This window comes from Phlebotomus argentipes, unplaced genomic scaffold (genome assembly GCF_947086385.1).
Source record: "Phlebotomus argentipes unplaced genomic scaffold, Phlebotomus argentipes genome assembly contig_40, whole genome shotgun sequence".
Taxonomy (NCBI): Eukaryota; Metazoa; Arthropoda; class Insecta; order Diptera; family Psychodidae; genus Phlebotomus; species Phlebotomus argentipes.
In genome coordinates this window covers 94,998-120,021 of record NW_026776183.1, presented here as the reverse complement: position 1 = coordinate 120,021, position 25,024 = coordinate 94,998, and the positions used below count along the sequence as shown (strand labels likewise).

The 25,024-nt window shown below is 47.3% G+C and overlaps 10 protein-coding genes across 12 annotated transcripts in view; 5 read left to right on the top strand and 5 right to left on the bottom strand.

Annotated features, from left to right (window-relative positions):
• Positions 1–773: 773 nt before the first annotated feature.
• LOC132263940 (glycine receptor subunit alpha-4-like) lies at positions 774–3,037 on the top strand. Its single transcript, XM_059763962.1, has 8 exons — positions 774–844; positions 907–1,051; positions 1,105–1,414; positions 1,484–1,618; positions 1,948–2,048; positions 2,152–2,312; positions 2,370–2,514; positions 2,579–3,037. Exons 1-8 carry the CDS (start codon positions 774–776, stop codon positions 2,843–2,845), a joined length of 1,335 nt encoding a protein of 444 aa, XP_059619945.1. The 3' UTR covers positions 2,846–3,037.
• An 8-nt stretch (positions 3,038–3,045) lies between these two features.
• LOC132263933 (large ribosomal subunit protein eL6-like) lies at positions 3,046–3,942 on the bottom strand. Its single transcript, XM_059763955.1, has one exon. It carries the CDS (start codon positions 3,882–3,884, stop codon positions 3,099–3,101), a length of 786 nt encoding a protein of 261 aa, XP_059619938.1. The 5' UTR covers positions 3,885–3,942; the 3' UTR covers positions 3,046–3,098.
• A 375-nt stretch (positions 3,943–4,317) lies between these two features.
• On the top strand, positions 4,318–6,324 carry LOC132263929 (zinc finger protein 883-like). The gene is made up of 2 exons (XM_059763950.1): positions 4,318–5,247; positions 5,313–6,324. The coding sequence occupies exons 1-2, from the start codon at positions 4,321–4,323 to the stop codon at positions 6,279–6,281; spliced, it is 1,896 nt and encodes a 631-aa protein (XP_059619933.1). The 5' UTR covers positions 4,318–4,320; the 3' UTR covers positions 6,282–6,324.
• A 99-nt stretch (positions 6,325–6,423) lies between these two features.
• Positions 6,424–8,949, bottom strand: LOC132263925 (ribosomal protein S6 kinase delta-1-like). The gene is made up of 3 exons (XM_059763944.1): positions 8,713–8,949; positions 6,746–8,644; positions 6,424–6,536 (listed from the first exon to the last, which is right to left on the bottom strand). The coding sequence occupies exons 1-3, from the start codon at positions 8,806–8,808 to the stop codon at positions 6,426–6,428; spliced, it is 2,106 nt and encodes a 701-aa protein (XP_059619927.1). The 5' UTR covers positions 8,809–8,949; the 3' UTR covers positions 6,424–6,425.
• A 218-nt stretch (positions 8,950–9,167) lies between these two features.
• On the top strand, positions 9,168–12,789 carry LOC132263927 (dihydroxyacetone phosphate acyltransferase). Of its 3 annotated transcripts, none has more exons than XM_059763945.1 (5): positions 9,168–9,388; positions 10,062–10,386; positions 10,706–11,012; positions 11,074–12,499; positions 12,565–12,789. In XM_059763945.1, the coding sequence occupies exons 2-5, from the start codon at positions 10,189–10,191 to the stop codon at positions 12,692–12,694; spliced, it is 2,061 nt and encodes a 686-aa protein (XP_059619928.1). In that variant the 5' UTR covers positions 9,168–9,388; positions 10,062–10,188; the 3' UTR covers positions 12,695–12,789. The 3 variants fall into 3 exon arrangements, with proteins under 3 accessions (XP_059619928.1, XP_059619930.1, XP_059619929.1); XM_059763947.1 differs by lacking the exon at positions 9,168–9,388 and adding an exon at positions 9,822–9,991; XM_059763946.1 differs by lacking the exon at positions 9,168–9,388 and having other exon boundaries at positions 9,822–10,386.
• An 8-nt stretch (positions 12,790–12,797) lies between these two features.
• On the bottom strand, positions 12,798–13,943 carry LOC132263934 (small ribosomal subunit protein uS3A). Its single transcript, XM_059763956.1, has 3 exons — positions 13,838–13,943; positions 13,434–13,630; positions 12,798–13,366 (listed from the first exon to the last, which is right to left on the bottom strand). The coding sequence occupies exons 1-3, from the start codon at positions 13,865–13,867 to the stop codon at positions 12,862–12,864; spliced, it is 732 nt and encodes a 243-aa protein (XP_059619939.1). The 5' UTR covers positions 13,868–13,943; the 3' UTR covers positions 12,798–12,861.
• Positions 13,944–13,961: 18 nt separating this feature from the next.
• Positions 13,962–15,916, bottom strand: LOC132263930 (RNA polymerase II-associated factor 1 homolog). The gene is made up of 3 exons (XM_059763951.1): positions 15,768–15,916; positions 14,743–15,705; positions 13,962–14,674 (listed from the first exon to the last, which is right to left on the bottom strand). The coding sequence occupies exons 1-3, from the start codon at positions 15,833–15,835 to the stop codon at positions 14,038–14,040; spliced, it is 1,668 nt and encodes a 555-aa protein (XP_059619934.1). The 5' UTR covers positions 15,836–15,916; the 3' UTR covers positions 13,962–14,037.
• Positions 15,917–15,999: 83 nt separating this feature from the next.
• On the top strand, positions 16,000–16,936 carry LOC132263937 (uncharacterized). The gene is made up of 2 exons (XM_059763958.1): positions 16,000–16,186; positions 16,245–16,936. The coding sequence occupies exons 1-2, from the start codon at positions 16,156–16,158 to the stop codon at positions 16,820–16,822; spliced, it is 609 nt and encodes a 202-aa protein (XP_059619941.1). The 5' UTR covers positions 16,000–16,155; the 3' UTR covers positions 16,823–16,936.
• Positions 16,937–17,672: 736 nt separating this feature from the next.
• LOC132263924 (uncharacterized) lies at positions 17,673–22,523 on the bottom strand. The gene is made up of 5 exons (XM_059763943.1): positions 22,336–22,523; positions 19,580–22,264; positions 19,363–19,515; positions 18,026–19,081; positions 17,673–17,960 (listed from the first exon to the last, which is right to left on the bottom strand). Exons 2-5 carry the CDS (start codon positions 22,223–22,225, stop codon positions 17,715–17,717), a joined length of 4,101 nt encoding a protein of 1,366 aa, XP_059619926.1. The 5' UTR covers positions 22,226–22,264; positions 22,336–22,523; the 3' UTR covers positions 17,673–17,714.
• A 127-nt stretch (positions 22,524–22,650) lies between these two features.
• LOC132263931 (coiled-coil domain-containing protein 174) overlaps positions 22,651–25,024 on the top strand; it is a 35,004-nt gene continuing 32,630 nt past the window's right edge. The window contains exons 1-3 of the mRNA XM_059763952.1: positions 22,651–22,799; positions 22,861–23,376; positions 23,448–23,658. Of these exons, the coding sequence (XP_059619935.1) occupies positions 22,758–22,799; positions 22,861–23,376; positions 23,448–23,658 (769 nt within the window). The 5' untranslated portion in view covers positions 22,651–22,757. The remainder of the gene's footprint in view (positions 22,800–22,860; positions 23,377–23,447; positions 23,659–25,024) is intronic.

Genomic DNA, 25,024 nt, shown 5'->3' with positions numbered 1-25,024 from the left:
ATTTCTCACACCCTCTCCACCTGCTTCACATCGAGGGGGTGTCTTTGTCTGCGAAGGACGCCCAGGAAGCTATTTAAGCGCTCTCCCGCGAGGAAAATCCTTCAGTTGTCTCTCAGTGCGGATCGCGGATGGAAAAGCTCAGGAAAGCCGAAGAGAAGTGAATGTGAAGTATTAAGTAAAAAAGCTGCATTATTTGAGGATTTATCAGTGTTTGAAGTGTTTGAAGTATCCTAATTATTGTTGAATTTAATAGTAGTAATATTTCATCCTTGGCACAAAAGCTTGGCACGCTTTTTGAGTGAGAAAAAGATGAAGAAATATGTTCTAAAATAAGTAGATGAAATGCTTGTGAAAGAAAATTTACTGCATTTTCCATAAATGAAGTGCAAAATATACATATTTGAGGGATATCTTTAACTCTCCTTCCCCTGCTTTTGTGATTTAATGCACAGAGTGAATAGCGAAGAAGCCTCCTTGGATATAATTTAAGAAGCTCAATTGTCCCTCCACGAGGAATCGAGTCTGCCGAGTCAGCCACCCTCGTCGCACTGTGTCAATTGGCATCCCCGCGCGAGGAGGCTGATGATGACATTGTCCGTGCGCCCGCGTGGGATGAGCAGGAAGTTGTTTAAAGAAGCCGCACCGCTAATCGCTGACGACGCTGATTCGCTCAAGAGAGTCTCTCGCCTCTCCAGTAACTAGGACATTGTTCGCCACCCACGCGGTGCATCAAGTGGCCGCGGAGCAGCTCAACTTCACTCCTTCGCTGCGCAATGATCCGGTGGACTGTTTTCTGTCTCCTCCTGACTCTGATGTGCGGCAGGATCAGCCGCAGCGAGCATCAGTGAGTTCCTCACCAATTCGATTCACCTGATTCCCACTGATTTCTTGGATTCTCTCCCAAAGGACGAGCCTCACCTTCAACGACATCCTCCCGGAAGATCACAAGAGCTACGACAAGATGCGACCGCCGAAGAAAGAAGGCCAGCCAACGACGGTCTTCTTCCACGTCACCGTTATGGGCCTGGATTCCATCGACGAGACGTCCATGGTAAGCCAATGGCGCACTCCAATGCAGGAAATACTCGCAATTTATCCCCTCAGACGTACGCCGCGGACATCTTCTTCGCCCAGACATGGAAGGATCACCGGCTGCGACTGCCTGAGAACATGACGTCGGAGTATCGGCTGCTGGAAGTGGAGTGGCTGAAGCACATGTGGCGTCCGGACTCCTTCTTCAAGAACGCCAAGTCAGTCACCTTCCAGACCATGACCATCCCCAATCACTACATGTGGCTGTACAAGGATAAGACAATCCTGTACATGGTGAAGCTCACACTCCGACTCTCTTGCGCCATGAATTTCCTCATCTATCCTCACGATACTCAGGAATGCAAGCTGCAGATGGAGAGCCGTAATGCCCAAAATCATTCAAACTGATTATTTCTAGCTGAGATTCTATGCAGAATTCTGTGCTTTTCAGTGTCTCACACGACGGACGACATGATTTTCCAGTGGGATCCGGATGTGCCTCTGGTTGTCGATGAGAATATTGAGCTCCCACAATTGGCGCTGGTGCGAAATTACACGGCTGATTGCACACAAGTCTACTCAACAGGTGGGAAAACGTATTTGAAGATAGTGAAATTCACTGTTGAAAATATTGCAAACGGACGAGTTTCAAATCTGTTTCGCTCAAAGATACGAAATTTGACTGCAACATGAAGCATATGCTTCATCGCAATCATCCTGAAGAATTGATGGAATAAAAAGTATTAAAAAACACAAAAGTCCTTCTCCTGAAGGACTTTTAAAGAACTTAACAGTAGTCTTCGAGTTTTCTTCAACTTGGTGTGAAAAAGAGCAAAATTGGATGGCAAATACTCAACAGCCAATTAATCTGTCGGCCTTTGATCTAATTTTAACACTTTCTAATTACTTTTGCAGGGAATTTTACCTGTTTGGAAGTGGTTTTCGTCCTGAAACGTCGTCTCGGTTATTATCTCTTTCACACCTATGTTCCAACATGCTTAATTGTCATCATGTCGGTGAGAAGTTATTAAGAAATACTTTTCAAAGCTCTTCAGCACTTCCAATGAATTCATAAAGGATTCCCAGAATTGGCCCCAAATGTCCTGATTTCTTTTGCAGTGGGTGAGTTTCTGGATAAAACCCGAAGCAGCTCCTGCCCGGGTGACTCTGGGAGTCACGAGTTTGCTGACCCTCTCGACGCAACACGCTAAATCCCAAGCATCTCTGCCACCAGTGTCCTATCTCAAGGCCGTGGACGCCTTCATGTCCGTCTGCACAATGTCAGTGGCCGCCCAGTGTCTCTGAGAGTGGCTAAAGAAGTGTTCCTTGCCTTCCAGATTCGTCTTCATGGCTCTCATGGAGTACTGCCTGGTGAACATCGTCCTGGGCGACACTCCACCGACCAAAACCTCCTCATCTGCAGCAGACAAGGGCGACAAGATGATGGAGCCGAAGGGACGCAACAGTGTCTGCCGGGGATCCGTAAGTGATCCTCTCTTTTGCCAAATCTTGGAGCATGTGAGAATTGAATCTTCTCCACACGCAGTTGCTTTCGCAGTTCGGCAAGCGGGAAAACGACAACTCCACCGATGTGCCGTGGGTTCCACGCCAGGACAACTCCATGCTCTCCCTCCAGCCAATCCCCCTCGGACCGGAAATGACCGGCGAGAAGCCCGAACCGCCCAAACTCACTCCCGCCCAGATTCGCCTCCGCCGAGCCATCAACATCGATCGCTTCTCGCGCGTCTTCTTCCCGTTCCTCTTCACTGTCCTCAACTGCACTTACTGGTACATGTTCTACGAGTATCTTTAGGGCGGAGCGCCCGTCTTTTGCGGATTGTAGGCGAATTCTAGAGAATTTCTGTGTCATAGAGCAAAATGGAATATTAGAGCACAATTTCCCCACAACATAATGCAACGCGCGCCACCGTGAGATCCGTCTTCTGCAAATACAGTAGCTCAAGTTAAGCAGGTGTTGAATAAGAAGAAGAAAAATAGATAAACCCAGAGAACTTATTTGTCTTCCTCTCTTTATTTCCTCCACATCCACGAAATGCGCGTCAATCTTAGAACTTCATGCGATGAGGATACTGCGAGGACTTGAGGCGGAAGAGGGCCTTGAGGTACTGGCAGATGAGGTTCCTGTCCTTCCTCTTGCGCAGCGCCTGCTTCACGGCCGTGTCCACGGCCTTCTGGTCCTCCTTGCGCTGCTCCGACGGCACGTACTGCTCCTTCTTCTGCGCGAAAATGTCACCCTCGGTGCGGCGGCTCTTCTTCTTGGCGGCACGCTTGAAGTACTTGTCGTTCACGTGCTCCGGCAGCTTGAACTTGCCCAGATCCACCACCGTCTTGGTCGCGATCACGTACCTCTGCGAGATGCGGCGCATGGGGCAACCGTTGAGGAAGTAGGGTCCGGTGACGAGGAGGAGCCCCGACGACAGCACCTTCAGCAGCACCACACGCTTGGCCTGGTGACGACCAGCCAGCAGGATGAGCACGCGTCCGGGAACCATGGACTTGCGTGTCTTGCGCTGGTGGTTCTTGAACAGGCGGCGGGCGGGGCGCTTCTGGATGCGCGGCTTCGTCGGGTAGTACGCCTTCGGCTTCTGCAGCTTCACCACACGCTCACCGCCGTTGTTGGCTCCGCCGATCTTCTTGGTCACCGTAATGGCGACTTTCGGCTTGGTCGCCTTCCTTGTTTTTGTACCCTTGAATCGGTACAACGCCTTGCGCTTGAAGTTGCGCGAGTGCGAGTAACGCATGATGCCACATCCCAGGTCGTAGTTCTTCAGGCGATTGGACTTCTTTGCGTCCTTCTTCACGGACTTTTTCACGGTTTCTGTTGGTGCCATTGTCACACACGTGTACACCGAGCAAAATTTGTATGGAAAAGGGAGAGGTTATGACGGTGTCAAGTGTATGTCGGGAACATCCACCAGAGGGCCTGTCGCTTTCTAGCATTTCCACCACTTCGCCGCGGTGCTCTGGCGGTGAGCACAGTGCACTAAGTGCTCTTGCTAGAAATGGTGATGATTGTTTTGTTTACAATTGAAAAATAAACTAAAACTAGTTGAAAAACCCTAAAAAATGGGTTGATTTTTAAATCAAACTTAATTCTTTTGTGTCTAATGTGTCTGTGTTTGTACAACTACCAGAAAATGTAAGTGTCTTTTTGTAGAAATCCTCAGAATATTAAGAGTTCTCACACAATGTTTATGTTGATGATAATTTCACTTCTTTTTGTATATTCTTCAATTACAGAGACAAATCGACGTTGCTTTGAAGAAAATGACCACTCCTGTTGTTGAATTTTGCACAGTGAACAACATCACAGTGACTATTCCTGTCTCATCTCTTCTGATAACTCAACAAGTGCCTGTTCTTCCGGACAGGAAAGATGCTGAAGACGGAATTGCAGGAAAATCTCAAATCACTTCTGAACCGCTCAATATCAATAGCAAATGTGATACTGCAGAAACCCCAGGAAATACTAACATTCCAAAAGTAGAATGTGATCAAGTATTTGAAGCGAGGCTTTGTGATAAGGAAAAATCCTGGAGAAGAAGAAAAAGATCAGATGACAAGTGTCTATGCTTTGAGTGCTTAGACAGCTTCTCACTAATCTCTGATTTGCATAAACACACTCTGAAGAATCATCCATCAGATTCCCAGAATTTCCATCAGTGTTTCTTCTGTCCAGGAAAGTTTGCCGACAAGGATTCTCTTCTTCGTCATGTTCTCGTCCATGAGAGTGAAGAATACCACGAGTGTCCTGACTGTTCGGCAGTTTTTGTGGAAATTGGGACTTTTCTTCATCACATGGACAATCATCGAGACAAGTCAGGGACTTTGAGAGTATCAAATGATGAGGAAACAGTTGCAAATCCTCCCGAAAGCAGAGAAGATGATCGAATGCCTAAAGTCCAGAGGAAGAGGAAGAATGATGCTCAAGGAACTCTTCAGTGGCAAAAGAGAGACAACAAAATTCGTCCCTTCACATGTAATCTCTGCGATCGATCATTCACTCTGGCCAGCACGATGGCGCTGCACAAGAAGCGCACGCACTTGGGAATTCGCCCTCACGAGTGTCCGAAATGTGGCTGGAAATTCGCCCAATCCAGCGATCTGACCAAGCACATGCGGAGGCACACAGGAGATCGTCCGTACAGATGTGAATTCTGCGGATTGGCCTTCACTCAGCTCCGGAATCTCAAGGTAATTTCATGATTATGTCTTATCTCGAATCCAAAAATCGGGTCACAATGAGAGTTTCATTGCAGAATCACGCCAAGACGCACACTGAGGAGCCAAGATCGTGCAAATACTGCGAGAAAGTATTTACCATCGACACAAGTCTGCAGGCTCATCTGAGGAAGCACGAAGGACCCGAGGCTGAACCGTGCGAGGTCTGCGGCGTTCCCTTCACGCAAGCCCGTGATCTGGAGCATCACAGGCGACGACATCACCGGGAGAGTCGCCCGCACAAGTGCTCGAGTTGCGACAAGAGATTCGGGAAGAAGTGTGACATGATAAAACACCAGCGAATCCACACGGGTGAGAAGCCTTTCGCGTGCTCGATTTGCCAGAAGTCCTTCACGCATCCCACGAGTCTGCGGAACCATGCGGCTGTGCACTCGGGTGAGAAGCCTTTCCAGTGTTCCGTCTGCGGCCGCGCCTTCGCCTTCGCCGGCAACCTGAAGGTCCACATGCGCTCGCACACTGGCGAACGTCCCTTCGAATGCACCGTGTGCCAGAAGACCTTCTCGCGTTCGGCCAATCTCAACGAACACCTGAAGATTCACACGGGCGAGAAGTCGTACAGGTGTGATTTGTGCGGCAAAGCTTTCACGAATTCCTCCACATTCTCGAAGCACAAGAAGATCCACTCCGGCGTGCGTCCGCACAGTTGTCCACTCTGCTCTAAGGCCTTCATCCAGTACGCCCATCTGGCCAAGCATCTGCGCATCCACACCGGCGAGAAGCCCTACAAGTGCACCATTTGCGGCAAGTTCTTCAGACGCACAGACACTCTGGCCAGTCACATGAAGACTCATCGCAAGGCTGAGCATATGAAAGACACGCCATCGGAAGCGCTCCACTTCACCTTCGCCGTACCTGCTGATGAGATGGGCGGACAAGTGTCTGGAGAATTCACACCTGATCAGTCTGTCAGAGTCATGCAATCGCAGGAAGCCACCTTTGACTACATTTCTCCTGACAATTCCACCCTCCTCATCACACATCTCTGATAACCAGGAAAAAAGACGAGTAGATTAATATATTGACTTCCTTCACGAGGAAAATAATTTGACAAGTTTATTCGCTAAAATAATCACGGTGTTGTTAAAGAATAAAATACGAGAACAAATTACTCAGAATTAAGTGTGTGGACGCTACGAGTGGCTGCCCAGCGATCTGACACTCTCCCAGTCTGTGTCGCGGAAGAAGGCGTGCGTCTGGACCTCGTCAATGCCAAATCTCTCACTGGGATTCACCTGGAGCAGCTGCAAGGACACGTGAATGTGTCATTAGCAATTACAGCAAATTTATTCAAATTACTCAGCGATAAAATGTGGGTTTCATAATATGTTTTCCATTGATATTCCAGTGGTAAAAGCTAGCAAAAAAATCAGGCATAACAATTCGTGTGTTATCGCGAAAACAGCACAAATTGGAATGTTACGCTAAAGAAATGAGGTCAAGCGTCACTCACCCCATCCAGAAGAGCCCTGGCCTCATCGGAGATCTCCACTTCTGGATACTGAACCTCATAGTAAGTGAGAATCTCCCCTGGATGAAGGGCTATGAAGGCGTGCCTGGTGAGAATCTCAAAGAGAATCACTCCCACTGTCCACCAGTCTGACACCTCTGTGAGTGGTCTCTCGGGCGCCACATATCCTCCTGCCACGGACTCCTCCTTGAGGAACTTCTCTGTGGCATCAGGGCGACAGTAGAAGTAGGTGAGTAGAAGCTGCCCAGATGACCCGAGCAGCACATTGTCCGGATGGAGATCACAGCAGATAACATTGTGCCTGTGGAGAGAGTCAATTGCCACAACCAACTCTCTGGCCCACTGACGAACACATCCTTCAGGAATGGGATATTTCTTTGGTGTCTCGTCTTCTTCCTCCACTGAAACGTCCTCGGGAAGTTCCTCTAGAGGCTCAGCATTGGGTTCTTCTGGTGGATTTTCCACCTCTTCAGGAATGTCTTGGAGACCAGATGGAAGAACAAGTTCCTCAATGGCTTCAATGGCACTTCCTATGCCTTTGGATTGCTTCAGAGTGCTGGAAACGGATTTGAGGAGAGATTTTGCACAGTACACCAAATCCAGAACATCCATGTCCTTCGAGAGAATGTCAAAGGATGGTGGCGGAATGCGCATTTCCTCTTCAGGAGAGTCTTCCATCTCCTCTTGTGGGTGTTCCTCATGAGATTCTTCCTCATTGCTTTCCTCCGTCACTTCAGGTACTCTCTTGACTTCTTCAGGATCTTCCTCTGGCCGAAACTCTCCTGGCTTGTAAGTGCTGATGTAGTCATAGAGTTTTCCCCCGGGCGCCTGATTGAGGAGCAAGTAAATGGAAGATTCTGACTGAAAATAGGCCATCAAGGACACCATGTAGGGAATTTTGTGTGGCAGAAAAGCACCCAGGAATAAGTAGCTGCTCTGTGGCTTCTCAATTGCCTTCATGATGTAGATCTTCTTGTCCGTCTTATCCTGCACCTGCATCACCGTGTCCACAATCTTCACCACTTTGTAGCGCGACAAGTGACCCAGCGGTCGCTCCAGGGAATACGGTTGAGTTTCTGATGGCGAAAAACTCTGCGGTTTCTTCACAATGTGATTCTCACAGACACTTTCCGCCCTTTTCAGATACTTGGTGGCCTTGTCTTTAGCCATTTGCTGCCTGTCAGTGTCTTTGTCCTGCTTAGCACCCGTCAGGAGTGTGTCAATACCCTTCTTGTAGCACTCGAAGCTCTCTTGGTACTGTCCATTCACTTCCGCCTGCATTGCTCGGCTGAAGTCCACGGCGGCGTCGAAGAAGTAGTCAATGTCTTGAGCAATGCTGAGCTGGAGTGAATATCTACCCTCGCTGGTCACAGATCCCTCCTCGCTCACAATCGAGCCCCGCCTGGACAGGGAGTCACAGTTGGTGAGTGTCTCCAGTGAAGCATTCGACAAGGAATCTACACAGTCAATGGACACAATGTCACTGTCCGCCTCGCAATCCCGCGTGGGATCGATCAGGGCAACGTCCGACTGGAAGGGAATGGAGAGATCTTTGCAGATCGCCGCGATGTTCCCCTTGTGACTTGGCGAGGTGTTCGGCGTGTGACCGCCGCGCAGGAACTTCACAAACACCTCACTCGTATACAGTGCCGGATGCATGGCAACGAACTCCAGCAGCTCAATGATGTACTGACGCCTCTCGCCAATGACTTCCGCGTCGAATCGCCGGAAGAAGTATCTGTCCTCGAGCTTAGGCACTTTCCCGGACAACTTGAGCGCTCGGTGGCGACGGTGTATCTCCTTGTGGAGCGTCTTGATCTCACTGAAGCGCTTCCACACTGTCACACACGACAGTGCCTCGGGCACAAATCGCGGGAATACCTAAATGACACAATTTCAGCGCAAGATTGAGCAATGTGATAAAGGAAAATAGACAGTCTCTGACTCACTATTGATGTTATTTTGTAGATTGTGTAGCCTTTCTTGTGTCGCGAAATCTCATTTATGGAGAAACTATGCACCCATCCCTCCTCCGCCGACGCCATTGTCGCCCCCAGGGGGTTCTTTTTACACCCTCAGCACTGCCGAATGGGTGAGATTTAGCCAGGAAAATTGCACAACATTTCACACACAATTTATTGCACAATTTGCAAAACAAAACACGGAATTTCACGGGACAAAATACGGCGAATGGCGGCGAAGTTGGAACGTTTGATGGCGAAAATCATATGGAAGAACCGAGCTGAACGCATGAATGAAACTGTTTGTAGAATTTTTATAAGCAATTTCTGGGTATTTTCTTCTCGCAGAAATTAGAAGAACACACGTTTTTTGTACGAGAGTGATTGACAATGAATTTTCCTCTCATTGTCGTTTATTTGTTGTGAAGAAGACACACTTATCAGTGGTACGCATAAGGTGTAATGTCGTCCGATGGATGGTCGGTCTTCCGGGACGGTGCGTGCTTTTTGCATGTAGTGTATCGATTGATTATCAAGTGAGATAATACTTCTGTACACTATCAAATACAGTCGTGAGCTGTGATTGCGCCTTACCGGCAAATTCCTACACGCTTCGCTTCAATTCATAGCCGAAAATCATGCAGAAGTTACTGTAAATTGGCAGGTAAAGTTAATTCGTCAAAACAAACCTTCCGTCATAAAAAATGTTTACCACACAAGGCAATTCTGTTTTTTTACTGCTCGCACAGTTAATAGAAATGCATGAAAAGCAATAATGAAATATGAATGAATGGCAAAAAAAAGTGGAAAGATGATAGGCAAAAAAAACAGCTTTAGTGAGAAGTGCTTCGGGTTTTGTCAGCAGTGCATTTCAGGAGGTCATTTTAGTCATTCCCTTATCGATCAATTGTTGTAAGTGCTTCAAATTCTCCCTCTGGAAGCGCCCCAGTGAGCGCCGAGCATTGGAAGAAATAGCTGATAAGATTATTTCCTTGGAGCGCTTGGAATCAGCGGCTCAGTATAGAGCGTGATGTGATCACGGACGGGCGCTGTTCTCACAATTCTATTCTTAACATAGTATTAGAATCATTAGAATGTCTATTTAGCGTCCACGAGTGGCCTGACTGTCTCCCTGAACCTCCTCGCCCTCTCCTCGTCTATCCGCGCTTGTGTGGTGAATAATTCATGGAAGCACAATTCCGCGGAGTCATTTGCATGTGTCAGGAAAACACACCTTTCTTATAAAAGGCCCCAAAAGAGCTCCGGCGTGAGATGCCAGTAGAAAAAACAGTGTTGTGTGAGCAGTAAAAGAAATCTGTTTCTCATATTTTTTACAGGTGAAAGTTAACTTTTGCTGGACACGCGGAAGGTGCACACTTTTTCGAGAGAGTGTGAGAGAGAGCATTTGAAAAGGGCACCACGTGAATCAGAGTCAGAAAAATTCCCAGAGCAGTGCGCGCAAAAATGTCACAGACCGATAACGATAAGCCACCGATGGATTACCTGCAGCAATATCAGAATCTTCTGCTGGGGAATCGGCTGCCCAATTTGCGAAAGAAGTGGGATCCACTGATACCATGTCGCAAGGATCGATATCTCACGCCGGAGCAGCTCAAGCAGCTCGTCGCGCGGAGTCCCAGAATCCTCAAGGTTCTCGATGAGGTGAGTCTGTGTTTGGAGTGAATTAATCTTGCCTTATTTGCTCTTCGTCTCTCTCTGTTCATCATCGCGTGAAAGGCAAATAGAAGGCATGATTTTCTCCACGACATCATCTCTATGGAATGTCTGTGACCTAAAAAATAATGAGGAAAATCACTCAAAGAAAGAGAGAGACAAGAAAGCATTAATCCCTCCAATTGATAGAAACAATAAATTTTCTTATCTCGTGCTTTATTCCCTCCAAAATGAATCTTTGTTGATCTTTTGTCGTCTCTGTCCAGAGTTGAAAATCACATAGATTTTGCGATTTTGCACTTTGCAGATGAGTGAAAATGACAAAAAGAAGAGAAAACAACTCACTGTGGCAGTGCAACAGATGCTGGATGAAATTGGACTGGCCAGGAGTCTTCCAGTCATCCGATGGCTGGGAATTTGCATCCAATCGACCATCAAGAAGATCTGCACGGGCGTTTACGTGAACGAGAGCAGTATTGAGAATGTGAAGAGGAAAGTGGGAAGTCACCCTGTTCTGTATCTGCCCAGCCATCGAAGCTATGCAGATTTTATCCTCATGTCTTACCTCTGCTTCACCTATGATCTCGAGATTCCGGGAATTGCTGCAGGAATGGGTAAGGAAAGACTTTTTCACTCGCCACCAGATTAATTTCCATGAATCCTCGCATTTTGCAGACTTCCACGGAATGGTTGGCATGGGAAATATGCTGAGGAAGACCGGAGCCTTCTTCATGCGTCGCACATTCGCCACGGACAAGCTCTACTGGTACGTGTTCAAGGAGTACATGCACGCCCTCGTGACGGCCTATCACACGGGCATTGAGTTCTTCATCGAGGGCACGAGGAGTCGCAGTTGCAAGGCTCTGCCGCCAAAGATTGGCCTTCTGTCCATGGCACTGGAGCCGCTCTTCATGGGCGAAGTGCCAGACATCACCATCGTCCCGGTCAGCATCTCCTACGAGCGTCCGCTGGAGGAGCAGCTCTTTGTCTACGAACTGCTGGGCGTGCCCAAGCCCAAGGAGTCCACAATGGGACTGATAAAGTCCGTGCTGACCATTGAGGATCGCTATGGATCCATGTTCTTTGACTTTGGCACGCCAATTTCCGTGAAGGAATACTTTGGCGACAGCCTCAATCGCTTCCAACATGCCCTGGAACCGGCTCACGTGCAGAATCTGACCAGAAATGAACTGGCGCTGATCTATGATCTCGCCCATGATGTTGTGAATTGCCAACAACGACGAATTGTCATCAATTGCTTCAATCTCATCGCCATTTACTACAGCTACAGAATGTATTTGGGCGAGGGAACGACATTCGATCAGCTCTGCGAGGGTGTTTTAATCCTCGCAGGGTTGTTGAGGCGTCAGGAAGCCGTGGTGGCGGTGGATGCGTCAAAAATCAGAGATGTGGTGAAGGAATCATTGAGGATTCACTGCAATATCCTAAAGATTGACAAAGATGATCGAGTGATTCTGGAGAAGCCACGAATCTCTCTCAGAGATGTCAATAGGCTCAAGTTCAAGGCTCACGCGCTCACTGAAGACACCATGAAGAACACACTTCCGATTATCTACCTGCAAATCTACATCAATCCCTGCCTCTTCTGGTGCTCCTCCGTGGCTATCACCATTCTCTGCGCCCAACACCTCACTGACAAGGGTAGAAAGAGAACTTCCATGGCCAAATTGCTGCAAAGCGTGGAGAAATTGAGGCTCATCTTTGCCAATGAGTTTGTCTTCTACACAGTCAACGATGAGAGAGACTTTGCCAAAGACGTTCAATTGCTCAAGAACTACAATGTCTTCAGCGATGAGGATGCTCAAGGAGAAATCAGTTACCAACCATCGACCGTCGATGGATACTATCTAACGCCAGTGGCACCGTTTATCTGCTGTTACCTTCAAGTCACCCAAGTGATTGACACCAAATTTCCAAGCAGTGGCTTCAGCGAGAAAGAACTCTTCGCCACCACGCAAGAACACATTGAAGAGGCTCTGATGAGTCACAAACCATTCACCCATCCCTATTGCTTGTCCCTGGACAGTCTCAGCATCGCCCTGAATTCCCTCAACAGCCTAGGATGTGTCACAAAAGCTAAGTGAGTCCAATTCCTCAGCGTATTTTAAGACCATCTGTTAATTCTTGGCTTTCTTTCCTCCGCAGAAACTCTGATCTCACAGTTTACACCGCAAATACCGACAGTATTAGGGAGATCCGGCGTCTTCTGTTCGATTATTGTCAATTGTTGCCATTCAATTACCTTATGGACTACATGGTTTCATCAAAATTGTAAGAATTTTCTTCGCTTTCTATATAAATTATTTGTAGTGCTTTTTTGCCGTGTCCTTTGTGTGGAAAAAAATAAAGAGACTTGTAGCGAAATAATAATACCTGGCTTAGTCTTCACATTTCCTCGAGGAAATTTATTCCTTACATTGAATACCCGCGCATGTGGACGTCTTAAGCCAGCGGCTCGACTTCCGTCGTGGTGGTTTCAATCTGTTTCTTGTATTCGGGGATCGAGGTGGGCACGACGACAGTTGGCTCATCCTTGGGCTCCACCACGGATACATTGTCGGGCAGAGGCTTCTTGGGGCCCATCTTGCCGTTGGCGTCCCACGGCAGCATGATCTTCACCTTGATGCCCAGCACTCCCTGTCTCAGCAGCACATGCCGGGTCGCCGTGTCCACGTAGTCGTTGCACGGATCACCGGAATGAATCATGAGGCCATCGACGAACTTCATCGACTTGGCACGCTGTCCGCGCAGCTTTCCGGACACCACGACCTCGCATCCCTTCGCTCCGGACTCCATGATGAAGCGGAGCACACCATAGCAGGCACGACGCACGGCCAGACCTCCGATAAGCTTGTACCGAAGAGACTCAGCCTGGGCAATAGCGCACAGACCACGAGTGGCCACCTTCTCGGCGTACAACTCAATGGTTCCGGGAGCAAAGTTGAACCTGCAAAACAGCCATTCAGAGAATTTATTAAGGAAACTCATTGAATCGTACAAAGTGGCAAAGTTACCTCTTCTGTACGACTGCCGTCAATTCACGGATGCGACGACCCTTCTCGCCCAAAACATTCTGGGTTCGTGTGGCCATGATGATGATCTCTGTCCGGATTGGAGTGACTCGCACTTCAACACCGGAATAGCCATCCTCGGCCAATTCACGAGTCAGGAACTCGTTCAGTTCGGCCTTGAAGACTCCATCGGAGACAAACTGCAAAGGGAAATGGCATTATTGGCAAGAATTTCACCACAGAAGGACCAACTCTATTGCCCTAACCCCACTTTTTCAACCCGCAGATTCAAGACAATTTTTCCTGAGAAATACTCGAAAGACCACCCCAAAAACAATCAAACTCTGTAGATCAAACCTCCCCGGACACATTGCACTACAAATTGTGGGTATAATTGCAGGATTTACCTTCCGTTTCTTAGAAATCGTCGAGCTCATGATATTTTGCTTGGCGAATACACAAAACGTGGATCAAAAGAGGGCCTCCGTGACAGTTCGAACAGCAATGGCGGCTCGCCCAAGGCTTTTCTAGCACTTTCGAACATGCGACTTTCAGGAGGGGAAAAATTTATTTTCAGCATTTTTTAAGGACTACATGATTATACAAATTACTCGGAATCACTGCCAGTCGCAGAGGCAGATCGTGAGCGACTTCCGCTGCCTGACTTTGATCGCGAGCGTGACGATCCGCTGCGCGATCGAGATCCAGACTTGGAACGAGATTTGGAGCGAGAATGTCGCTCACCAGAGCCACTGCGACTGCCACTCCGAGATCGGGACTTCGATGCAGAGCGTGATCTGGAGCCACTCTTGGAGCGAGAGCGCCTGGAAGAGGCCTTCGAGTGGACACTCTGCCGGTCACTCTCGGATCCACTTGATCTTGATCTTGATCTCGATCTTGTGCCACTTCGACTGCGACTGCGAGACGAAGCTGAACCCTTGGACGAGGCTCTCGAGCCAGATCTCTCGCTGCCCGAGGAATTCTTGCGGCTACGTCTCTCCGGGCTGCTATTCTCACTCTTCCTGTGACCCTCACTCTCAGAGGACTTTGCCCGAGAGCCAGATCGTGATCTGGAACGTGAGCGAGACTTCCGCTTCGTATCCTCCTCGGAGGGCTTGATCTCTTCCGGCGCAGGCTCCTCCATCTCCTCCTCATCCTCTTCCGCATGAGGCTCGAGCTGTCTCTCGCGATAGCGTTGCATTCGATGCTCCGATGCATTCAACGGCCGATGTTTCACCACAAGCCTGGAAAGAAGTTGAGAAAGTGCTGAAGCATCCTCACTTTTGAGTAACAGAAGCAAAGCAGGACTTACTTGGTGTTGTTGGGCGCCTGTCCAATCTTCTGTCGCCTCTTGCTAAGCCTCACCCTCGTCTCCAGCTCATTGTAATAGACACCGTCGCTGCGCACGATGAAGAAGTAATTCTCCTCGTATCCCTTGGACGCCTTGCTCTTCACATTCCAATTATACTCCCTGGCCATCTTGTACTCATACTCCTCGTCATCCTCATAGAGCACCTCGCTGGCGAAGTCCTTCCGCCTCTTCTCCAGCGTCGGCTCTGTGGGCAGGAAGTAAGCCACAAACTGCTCGCCACTCTCGTCCATCACACCTCTGATCATGGCCTGAGACATCTCCTCGAGTTGAGCAGGCACATTCTTGCCCACTGGCGCGGGATCGGAGTCAAAGATGACTTGGGCGCATGGATACTTCCAGTTCTTGAAGTCCGGGAAGAGCGGGAAGACTTCCACGGCAGTGACATTTGGCTTGCTGTAGTGCTTCATGATGGGTGCCTTTGAGTCCTGGAAGGTCTTCTCAATGGCCCTAATCTGGGTGTTCCTGTCCATGTACAGCGTCTCCTCGCGCAGACTTTTCTTCACATTGTAGCCCACCTGCGCCTCGACCTTCTCAATATTCTGCGGCTGGAAGCGAGTCTGCTCGGTGGAAATGTACTCAGACTTCCTCAGCCAGGAGACACTTTTCGCATGCTGGCGCGACCTCATGGAGTCCTGCGGCGTGTGGACATCCTCCTCCAGCAGTTTCTCATCCGCCGGATCGAGCTGGGCATAGGGATCGGCCTGATAGAGATCTCTGTTGATCAAGTCAATGGTGACACCGAGGTCATGCTCCGTCAAGACGTCGTATTTGTAGTTCCGCTCCAAGGATGTGGGATTATATTGAATGAAGCGGTCATTCTCGAAGGGATAAGTGATGAATTTCAAGTCAAAAGGAATATCCGGGAGATTGTTTGAGTATTTCACGCGGCAAATTAGTTCCGATCTGAAATCAACACAGAATTAATCAGTTTTTTCCTCGCGAAATCCACACAAAATCTGCCGTACTTCTTCTCTTGTTGTCTCTGTGGGCGCTTGTCAGACCCACTGGCTCCATTCTGAATTGTTGGAGCCATTTCTTCACTCTGCAAACACTGCGAATTCAGGAAAACTCTTGAAAAACACACACGCGACACGAAACAACACCATCAATGGCGGCAGTCAAAACTACAAGAATATGCTTTCGAAATTGCGTCGCCCTCCAGCGGCAAAATGTGGCGAAAGAGTGGTTCGAAAAGTAGGGGAATCTCAGTCGACCATCAGCTGCTCAGACAAACAGTTGAGTCGGAGTAACGAACGACGCTGAAAAGGCGAAAGATTTCATCAAATTTCTCGTAAAATCCTACCATTGCGAAGTGGAATTGTATTGGAGTATAGTAAGAGAGACTGCAGAGTCATGTTTCGTGTGAATTACGACGAAAATGCAGGTAAAATGGGGTTTAAAGTGAGTAATGAAGGTCGTATAAAAAATGCCTTTTGTTTCAGAGGTTCCAACGGGACTTCTGCCAGGAAAAGGCGGCATTCAGAGGTCGGAGAAAAAGAAGAAGAACGCTCTGGGAGATGTCAAGAACACAATACACCACACTCCGATGGGAGCAGCGCCAAAGACACCCTATCATGGACATGTGAAGTCTATCGTCAAGACTCCTGTGAATGAATTGCACAATCCCACCGGCAGCGTCGTCAAGAAGTCCTCCTTCGTGACGCCTGGCATTCCCATGAGGAAGAGTGCGAAGAGGTCCACAAAGAAGAGCGTTCGAATGGCACCCGAGATGATCTACAATGACTTCCCGGAGAGTGTGTACAAGGAGGATGAGCGATCACTGAGGAGCATCTGGGCAGACAACTGTCTGACAGACTGTGACATCTCTGAAATCATCCAGAACACACTCAGCTTTGATCCCGAAGAGGAGAAGCCACCAAAGTGTCACCTCTACGAGATGGACGAGCTCAGAATGCCTCCGCCGTCTCCGGTCGACGATTCAGGCTTCACCTTCGAGACACCGCCGATGCTCCCGCTCTTTGATCTGGACTTTGAGATGTCCCACCTCGAGCTGAACTGAAAACCAACTGCCTTCCGTTATATCATTTATTACTTGTTTCATAATACAGATAACATCAATACTTGAATTACCATTTGATTTATATGATTCAATAAATTTCTAAGTAAAATGAAATTATTATCCCTTCAACAATGAATTCGGGTGTGTTTCTGATTCTCTCCTCCATGAGAATCTGTCTGTAAATGAGTTTGGCTTGTAACAAAAATACCCTTCTAGACTGGATTGAAAAGAGTTCTTTGGGGAGGCGAAAATACCACAAATAAAGGGAAGAATTTCATGTTTTCATATGAATATTTTTGCCTATTTTTTGTAGGATAGAAGAGCTACGAAGCCTTTTTTAGAGTAGTTACGAAGTGAGATTATTCAGTTTTTAAGTATTTTTGATAGAATTGCTGCTAATTATTCTAATATCTTTGTTATCAATTTTACTTTTTGGATCGGGTAACATTTAAATATGCCAGTAAAACCACCACATTTTTCTCATCTCTCTGGGTGAATAAATATTGTGCCTTTTTCTCCTTCCATTAATATCCGCCGATTACCTAATGTCATCTTGCACTCACAAATCTTCTTTAGAATGAGATTCAATGGGAAACATTTCGAGAATATATATTGTCAGGACTAGAAATAACCTTCTTTCTCTTTCTCTCTATATATATGTAATTTATAATAGGTAAAATTCTTGCTCATCTTCTTCTAGGTTAAAAAGTGCAAGAAGAGCGCCAGAGAAAGCAGGAACCTAACTGAGGAAGTAAAAAATCCTCTCGATGGCAACGAAAAAATGACGCAAAAATATCACAATCACAGTAAACTTAAGTTCTAAAACTCAAACATAATCACAAAAGCGTAATTTGGCTCAACACAGGACGAAGAAAGCAGCGCCAGAGGATATTTACTGAGGATATCCGAGTGCAGCGGAGAGAAGAGGTTCCCAGGACTTGTTGATCTCCCCAAATAACTTTGTACAATGCTCGCCAACGAGATCCTCATCGGAGATGAGAGTGACTGGGAACTGATCATCCTTCTTCGCTTGCCACATTCTCTCCAACATCGACAAGAAGCGACGCATCTCTGAATTGGTGGCGAAGAAAATTACCAAATCATCTGAATTTTCACGCACTTCCTGACATGAGAATTCCTGTTAAAAGTAAAGACATTTTTAATATCCCACACAAAATTCCCTCCTTTCCAGAGACCACTTACCAAGACGCACCACCAATTGTTGGGCGCCAGAGGAATCTTCAGAGTCACCATCTCGTCAATTGCCGCACAAGTGAGTATCTCAACACCTGAATTCTTCCCGTAAAAGCTACTCATGCTGGAGTAACTCTTCTCACTGCTCGCCACATCGCGCTGAGGACTCAACAGCTGCTGAAGTCCTGCGGCCTTTCCCACATTCCTCACAGGTGTACTCAAGCTTGAGTTGGATCTCCGATCGCCATTCCTCGTCGGTGTGCTCATGGTGGAGCTGAATTCACTGGAAGAGTCATATGGCGACAGTGTGCGTCCATTGAGATCGATATTCTCCTTCGACGGCGACTTGGGACACACAGAATTCACCCGCCTCAGTGGCGCTGCAAAGTCCTCACGCAGTGTTATCAAGTGATTGGCCGTCATGATGAGTGTGCAGCCAAGTGTTGAGTGTCTCTCTTGCATCTCAAACAAACCACTGGCCGACTGCACGAGTGCTTGAAGCCACTCAGACGCCACATACTCATCCGGAGCGGCCAACTGGAGTGTTCCAGTGCGCAGCATCAACTCAAAGCAGTGCGGACGAGTGGTGTTGATGGCCCGCCTGGCACCCTGACACTCTGTCAGGGCAATGGCCCACGAAGGGATCTTCTGACCAGCATCAGAGAACATATATAGCACTCCAGCCTTGAGGAGAAAATAGCTGGCATACCAAGGCTGTGCCACACCATTCTGACTCAAATTCCTGTGCATCAGCGGCCCTCGGACGTACGGCCCCAGCGGCTCCTTCTCCAGACTCAAGCCCACCGCAGGAATGTTCACCACTGCATAATATTGCCAGGCATCTCCCTTGGGAATCGACGAATTGTCACGCACAAAAGCCTGCAATGGCGCCAAGTGATCAAGTGTCAATTGTCCAACTGCCGGCAAAATTGAGCCTCCACGGCGAGCACAGATCTCCAAACTAGAGACAAGAGCATCAGCAGGATAAGGACCACCAGCGAGAAGGACTTGCTGCATATCTCTGGCTCCATTGCACAACAGCACTGTATTCCCACAAGGTCCCATCTGGAAAGAGAAAGAGAGAATAATAAGAAAAATACCGACTTTAAAACTTCTCTTACATCTCTTTAAAGTTCACATAATTCAATTTAAATCATAGTGAAGCCAAGATAGAAGCACATTTCTATTACAATGCACAAGACATGGGAAAAGTTTAAAACTCCCAATGGAGACAACACAGATGTTACCCTTCTTCTGCCATCGCATTCACCCAACCACCAACTGAGTGGGTGGTGAAACTTCAACACAACTCCCTCCCGAGGGATTTCCTCACATTGCCTACTCACCAAAATAACATCCAGTTCCGAGTAGGGAAGCACAAATTTATTGCACAGACGATTCCGCACCAAATCCGTCACATAGAGAGTCTTGTCCGTGAGGAAAACCAGAACTGGTGTCATTGTGCCATCGCGATTGTAGCCAGCATACAGCTTGAAGACCTGAAAAAGACAGCAGCAAAATGTGTTAAATTAAGAGCATTTTCTCCCTTGAGAAAAGTCTCACCTTCATGAGATTCTCCGACTCATTGCGCAAGATATGAAGGCAATTGCCATTGAAAATCTCAACAGAAATCTCACCAACGCCCATGTCAATGTGCAAGCGTGACAATTCACAGCGCTCCCGGCGCCCTTGACGATAGCCAGACATCTCAATTTCCAGCGCAATTTCCGCATTGAGATCCTCAATCAACTCCTGATTCCTCGGCTTCACGCCCTTCACATACAAATTCCCGCAAACCTTCTTCTCCGCACTCATCTTCGAGAGGAAGAATTGATTTCTCTTGATTGTGGCATCGATGATCTTCTTCTGCGTCACATGGCGCAGGAAGCGATTGATCAGGGATGTTTTCGACGTGGCCGGCTTGAAGAAGTCACTCAATTCTGGACGATCGGGAATTGTCACATCCGGATAGTCAACGATAACCATATCGCTATCTGGCTTATCACTGGCATCAGTTGTTATGGTGAGAATATCGTCAAATTCCTCAGAGAGCATCGTATTCTTCGAATCACGTCCGGAATTGAAGAGATCCGGACTCATTCTGTGACGCTCTGGTGGTCTTGTTGTCAGAGATTTCTTCCTCACCGGCGACGCCAAGTGTCTCGAGTGCTGTGGCGATCCATCGCCGAAGATCTTGGCAAATCCATCCAGTTGACGCTCACTGGTTGGCGCTGTGCTGGACGTGAGACTTGTGATGTCTGAGATTGTCGAATTCCTATCACTTGAATTCGATGTGATGCTGCATTCCATGACATTTCGTGTCTTCTTTTCTCCTCCTCTCTTTCCAGCATCTGTCGGCAATGGAGGCTTATTGGCTGTCTTATCATCAGCCGTTGCGCCCACAAGGATAAACTTTGCCTCCTCAGAGGGAGATTTTGTGCTCTCTTGCTTCGGTGGACTCTCCTTGAAGCCCCTGAAGATACTGCTCAGCTTCCGTGTGAATGGAACTGCCAGGAAAGATGTGCTTTCGGCCTCAACATCCTTCACCAACGGCACCACTTTCTCCCCATCCTGCGCCTCATACGACACGCCCGTGTGCTCAAACACTGTGCTCTCGCAATTGATAATGAACTTGTTCCTGTAAGTCGACTGACTGTCGGTAATTTGAGAAATCTCACTGGACAGCAGATCTGTGCTGTTCTTGCGACTCTCCACAGTCGTCGGAGCATAGAGATCGGCATCATTCTTCCGGCGCAGCTGTTCGTCCACATTGTGAATGTACTTCTTGCTGCCGGGCGACTTTTTCGTCAATCCCTGATCGAGACTCTTCGAGAGAAACGGTCGTGGACGCACAGGAGATTCAGGACGACTGTCTCCCTCCGGAATACACTCACACACCGACTGCAGATCCTCAGATCCCTCAGGAACACCCCTTTCCGGCAGCGGAATACTGAATATGTTCTTCAAACTCCCAAAAATTGTCTTGCTATCAATGAAATTATTCACTTCTGGCAACTGATGAATGTTGTACTTCTTCACTGTGCCATTCAAGTTATACTCATTGATGATATCTGTGTGTTTAGTTGTCTTCTTCAGGCAACTACTCTTCGGCTTCCTCTCCTTATTCCACACAGACTTCTGCTGAGTTCCATTCTCACGCATTGTGTCCATGCTCGGCTCGGAAAAGTAGCAATTCTCTGTGATAATCGGCCCATTATTGTTCTGATGACTCCCAATGCAGTCACACGAGCTGGACTTTGCCTGCTGATAGTTCCTCCTCTGGTTGGAATTGCGCTCATCCGCCTCATTGGACTCGAGGCTGGAGTTGGAGTCGGAACAGTGGCATCTGTACAGCTCTCCTCTCTCCCGATACTGCGGTCCATACTCGAAAATGCCCGAGTTATCGTACGGAATGTAGTTTGCCACGGGATTTTCATAAATGTCCGTCTTCCCGTAATCCAACACGTCGGAGCACGCATTCCGATAGACATACTGGCTGTTCTCATTCATATCATCTCCATCGCCTTCAGAGCACCAAGAATACCGACTCACGTGCGGCGCTTTCTTCGCCGCCGCGCCCTTGTACGTGATGAATCCGTGCTCAATGTGAATGTTGTCCGTCTTTGTGTTCTTCAGAATGTCCTCGTGGAAGGAGACACGCTTCTTGGGGGCACTCTGAGCACCAGACTTGCCCTTCTTCACCCGCCGGCGGTACACAATGGCCTCCGTGTCGAAGGTTGAGCAAGTACTCGAGACCATCTCGTCGGGAATCTGCTGACCAGCGTCTCCGCACGCTTCCATCGGCAAGTGTTCCATCACATTGGAGTTCTCAATGTCACTCTTTGTCATGCCAGTCACAGCTTTCTCCTCTTCGCACACCACTGGCTCCTCGCAGATGGTCTGAGCTGTGATCTTCCCCTCAGCCGATGCTCCATCGAAGTCGAAGCCACTGCTGGACATGATGGACTCATTCAACTCGCTGCTCTCCGAGTCCAGCAGGTGAACGCCCGAGTCACTGGGCGTGGTGTCGTCCAGAATGCTCGCCACACTGCTCGTCATTGCAGTGTTGGACTCACTCTTCTTCACCTTTTCCGGGTTCTGAGTGATTTCCGTGAGGCACTCCAGCATCTTGACCTCCGCCGAGGCTTCCATCACCTCCTCCCCGCCGTCCCGCCCGTCACTCTCCCTCACAACAGCGCCACTGTGCATCCTCTATTGCAATATTCCACTTCTTCGCAGCGGACAATGCTAAAATAGAAAACAGGAAGAGAGACGCAAAAGTAAGGAAAAATCAATCATCATCCCGGAAGTCCTCTTGCCTTTTGTTCCACGAAAACACCTCTGCACGCTTTCAATCACTCTAAAACTCCATCCCACCACGTGTGTGAACACTTGTTCTCAAGTCCAGCATTAGAAAATCAGACTTTCTCACACTGTTTATTGCACTATATGAGATTTTTCACACTCATTTAAAACACAATGGCATTCTCGCCATGTTTTTATTCTGGAACACAAACAGCGCTTATGCGGAAATTCTGTGAAATGCTAAAGTTGCTGATGTTTCCCACGTGGAGCGCTTTTGCCAATAAGTTTTCCAAACTTCACGTTTATTTAGTTCCCTGACAGTTTCCCCAAACTTTTAATCCGCGTATTCGAGTGTAGTGAAATTAATTTGCTAAATTATTGATAAAAATCACAGTGTAGAATTCAGTGGACAAGGAAATAGATTCTCTACATCATAATGAATGACCCTAATAAGAAGATTGATGTCAACATATCGTCGGTGAGTAGAAAAATAGGTGTAAATGAAGAGTCACTTTTAGATTACATTGCTTCCATTGTAGCTTCTCAGCCTCAAAGCGGAACTCCTGCGGAAGCAGCAGGAAGTTAATGTGGCCAAGGAGCAGCAATCAATTGCGACATTTGTGCCTAAGAACTTCCCCAAAACCGAAAAAGCCGCAAAAAGCAGCAAAACCGAGAGGCAAACGGAGACAACTGAAGTGGAGGATTCTGAGATGATGAACAAATCTAAGCGGATTCTTGAGGCCAAGAGTAAATTCTATGATAAGATGAGTGCTTCTGGAGGCTTCTTGAATTCCGACGACAACTGTCTGGTGATGTTCAATAAGAAGAGGCAGGATGAGAAGGTGGAAAAGGGTCAAAGTTCCTCGTCATCTGATGACGATGACGGAGAGCAATTCGATGAGGAGGATTTCAGAAGCGACGATCCTCAGGAAGATTGGGTGGAGTACACAGATTGCCTGGGTAGGACGAGGAAGTGTCTGCGAAAGGATTTGGAGTTCTTCAAGAAGAAAGACTCGTCGCTGGCGGAGAATCTTCAGGATCGATTGGCGAATAGAGTGAGTATTTGAATGATAGAATGCCATAAATTAATAATTGGTGAATCTAATTACTATTTTTCTGTATTCAGGAGGAGCCAAAGTGGATAATTGACAGAAGAGGGGAGCAGGAAGGGAAATTGCTGGAAGAAGAGGCGGAAAAGGAGGAGGACGAAGATGAAGAAGAGGACGATCTCCTCAAGACTGGGCGGAAATTGCAGCAAATGCGCGAAGAGTGGGAGAGGAAGGAGTCGGAGAACGTGAGGAAGGAGTTTGTCCACTACCAAGATGTGCTCTTTGATGGTGAGTCGCTGAGTTTAATATTCTTCCCATACAAGCGTTTTCTCATTTTCCACACTCAATCAAGCCAGAGAGTCGCTCTGCAAAAGTCTGTTAATTACTAGTTCATGTTTTCTGTCCACTTCAACTTTACCTCATCAAAATACGAAGGCTGAGTTTTCAGGGAGTTGAATTTGCATGTTTGGCAATACACGAGAAGTAGAAGGAGCCTTTCGATTCATACTCTTCATTAAATACATGAGATGACACTTTTAATTATAGTGTCTGTCATTCTCCCTCTGGCTTCTCTTTTCAATTTAATCGATTTTCTCCACTCCACACTTATTCCATGCAATTGGAATGTGTTTGAGATGGAATTTCATTACGGAATTTCTTGCAAAAAAATGATTAATTTGAGAAGATCAAACTTGCAATTCTTCCATCCTTTTTGTCCTCATGATGCGCTGAAAGGAAATTATATTGACTATGACATTTTCCCTTAAATTCTTATATGAGAAAATTTCTGCAGTTAAACTTTTGCCGATGTTCGTCAAACCTTTCAGGACGATTGATTTTCGTGTGTATGAAAAATCAAGATCACTTCACTTCCATTCTCGCTTTGTATGATGGATTATTTTGTGTGATAAATTGATTGAACGGCAAAGAATCTTCTTTAAATCATCATCATTTACTGGATTACAACAAAAAGTCTTGGTAATTGAATGAAGTATTGTTTGTGAAAAGCTTTCAGTATTAAGTTGTCTATTGATTCTGCAAGATTCTTCCTTCTTTTTTTCTCACATAGAAACTTGCCAAGTTTTTTTCCCTACCGCGAGAATTAATCTCTGGGAAATACTTTTGGCTGACACTGGAAAGTTTGCCAATTATTGAGTTTCAGTCTGCCTTTTAGTCAACTCGCCGCGCAGAGTTTGCTTTACACAAAATGTGTTGTTCTACCCATGAGACAATTTAATTAGAAGTTGATATCTTCAATCTGATGGTGGAATATTTAAACAAAAATGTGATGGAAAAGAACACTCCTCAAATTCACTCGATTCGTTTCTGAGATAAAATTTCTCTCGCCTCATCTTCCGTCCTTAATTGCGCTCCACTTGTGTGAGTGAGAGACTGTAATGATTTTTTTGTATCCATCAAACTTACCTTGCGAGTTCGCCCTTCGTCGGGCGGAAAGGGAATTTCCAGTGCGGACGCGGCTGAGAAGAGAGTTTGAGGAGTCATGAATCAATTGGGTTTCCGATACAGATCTTGATTAATGACATTTATCCGCTGAGTGAAGCTCTGACTCCTCGGCTTTGGATGGGTGGGAAAAAGCGGCGAAAAAATGTGGGGCCAATTTCAGAGATTATCGTTTGGGGACTAATTTGTTCAA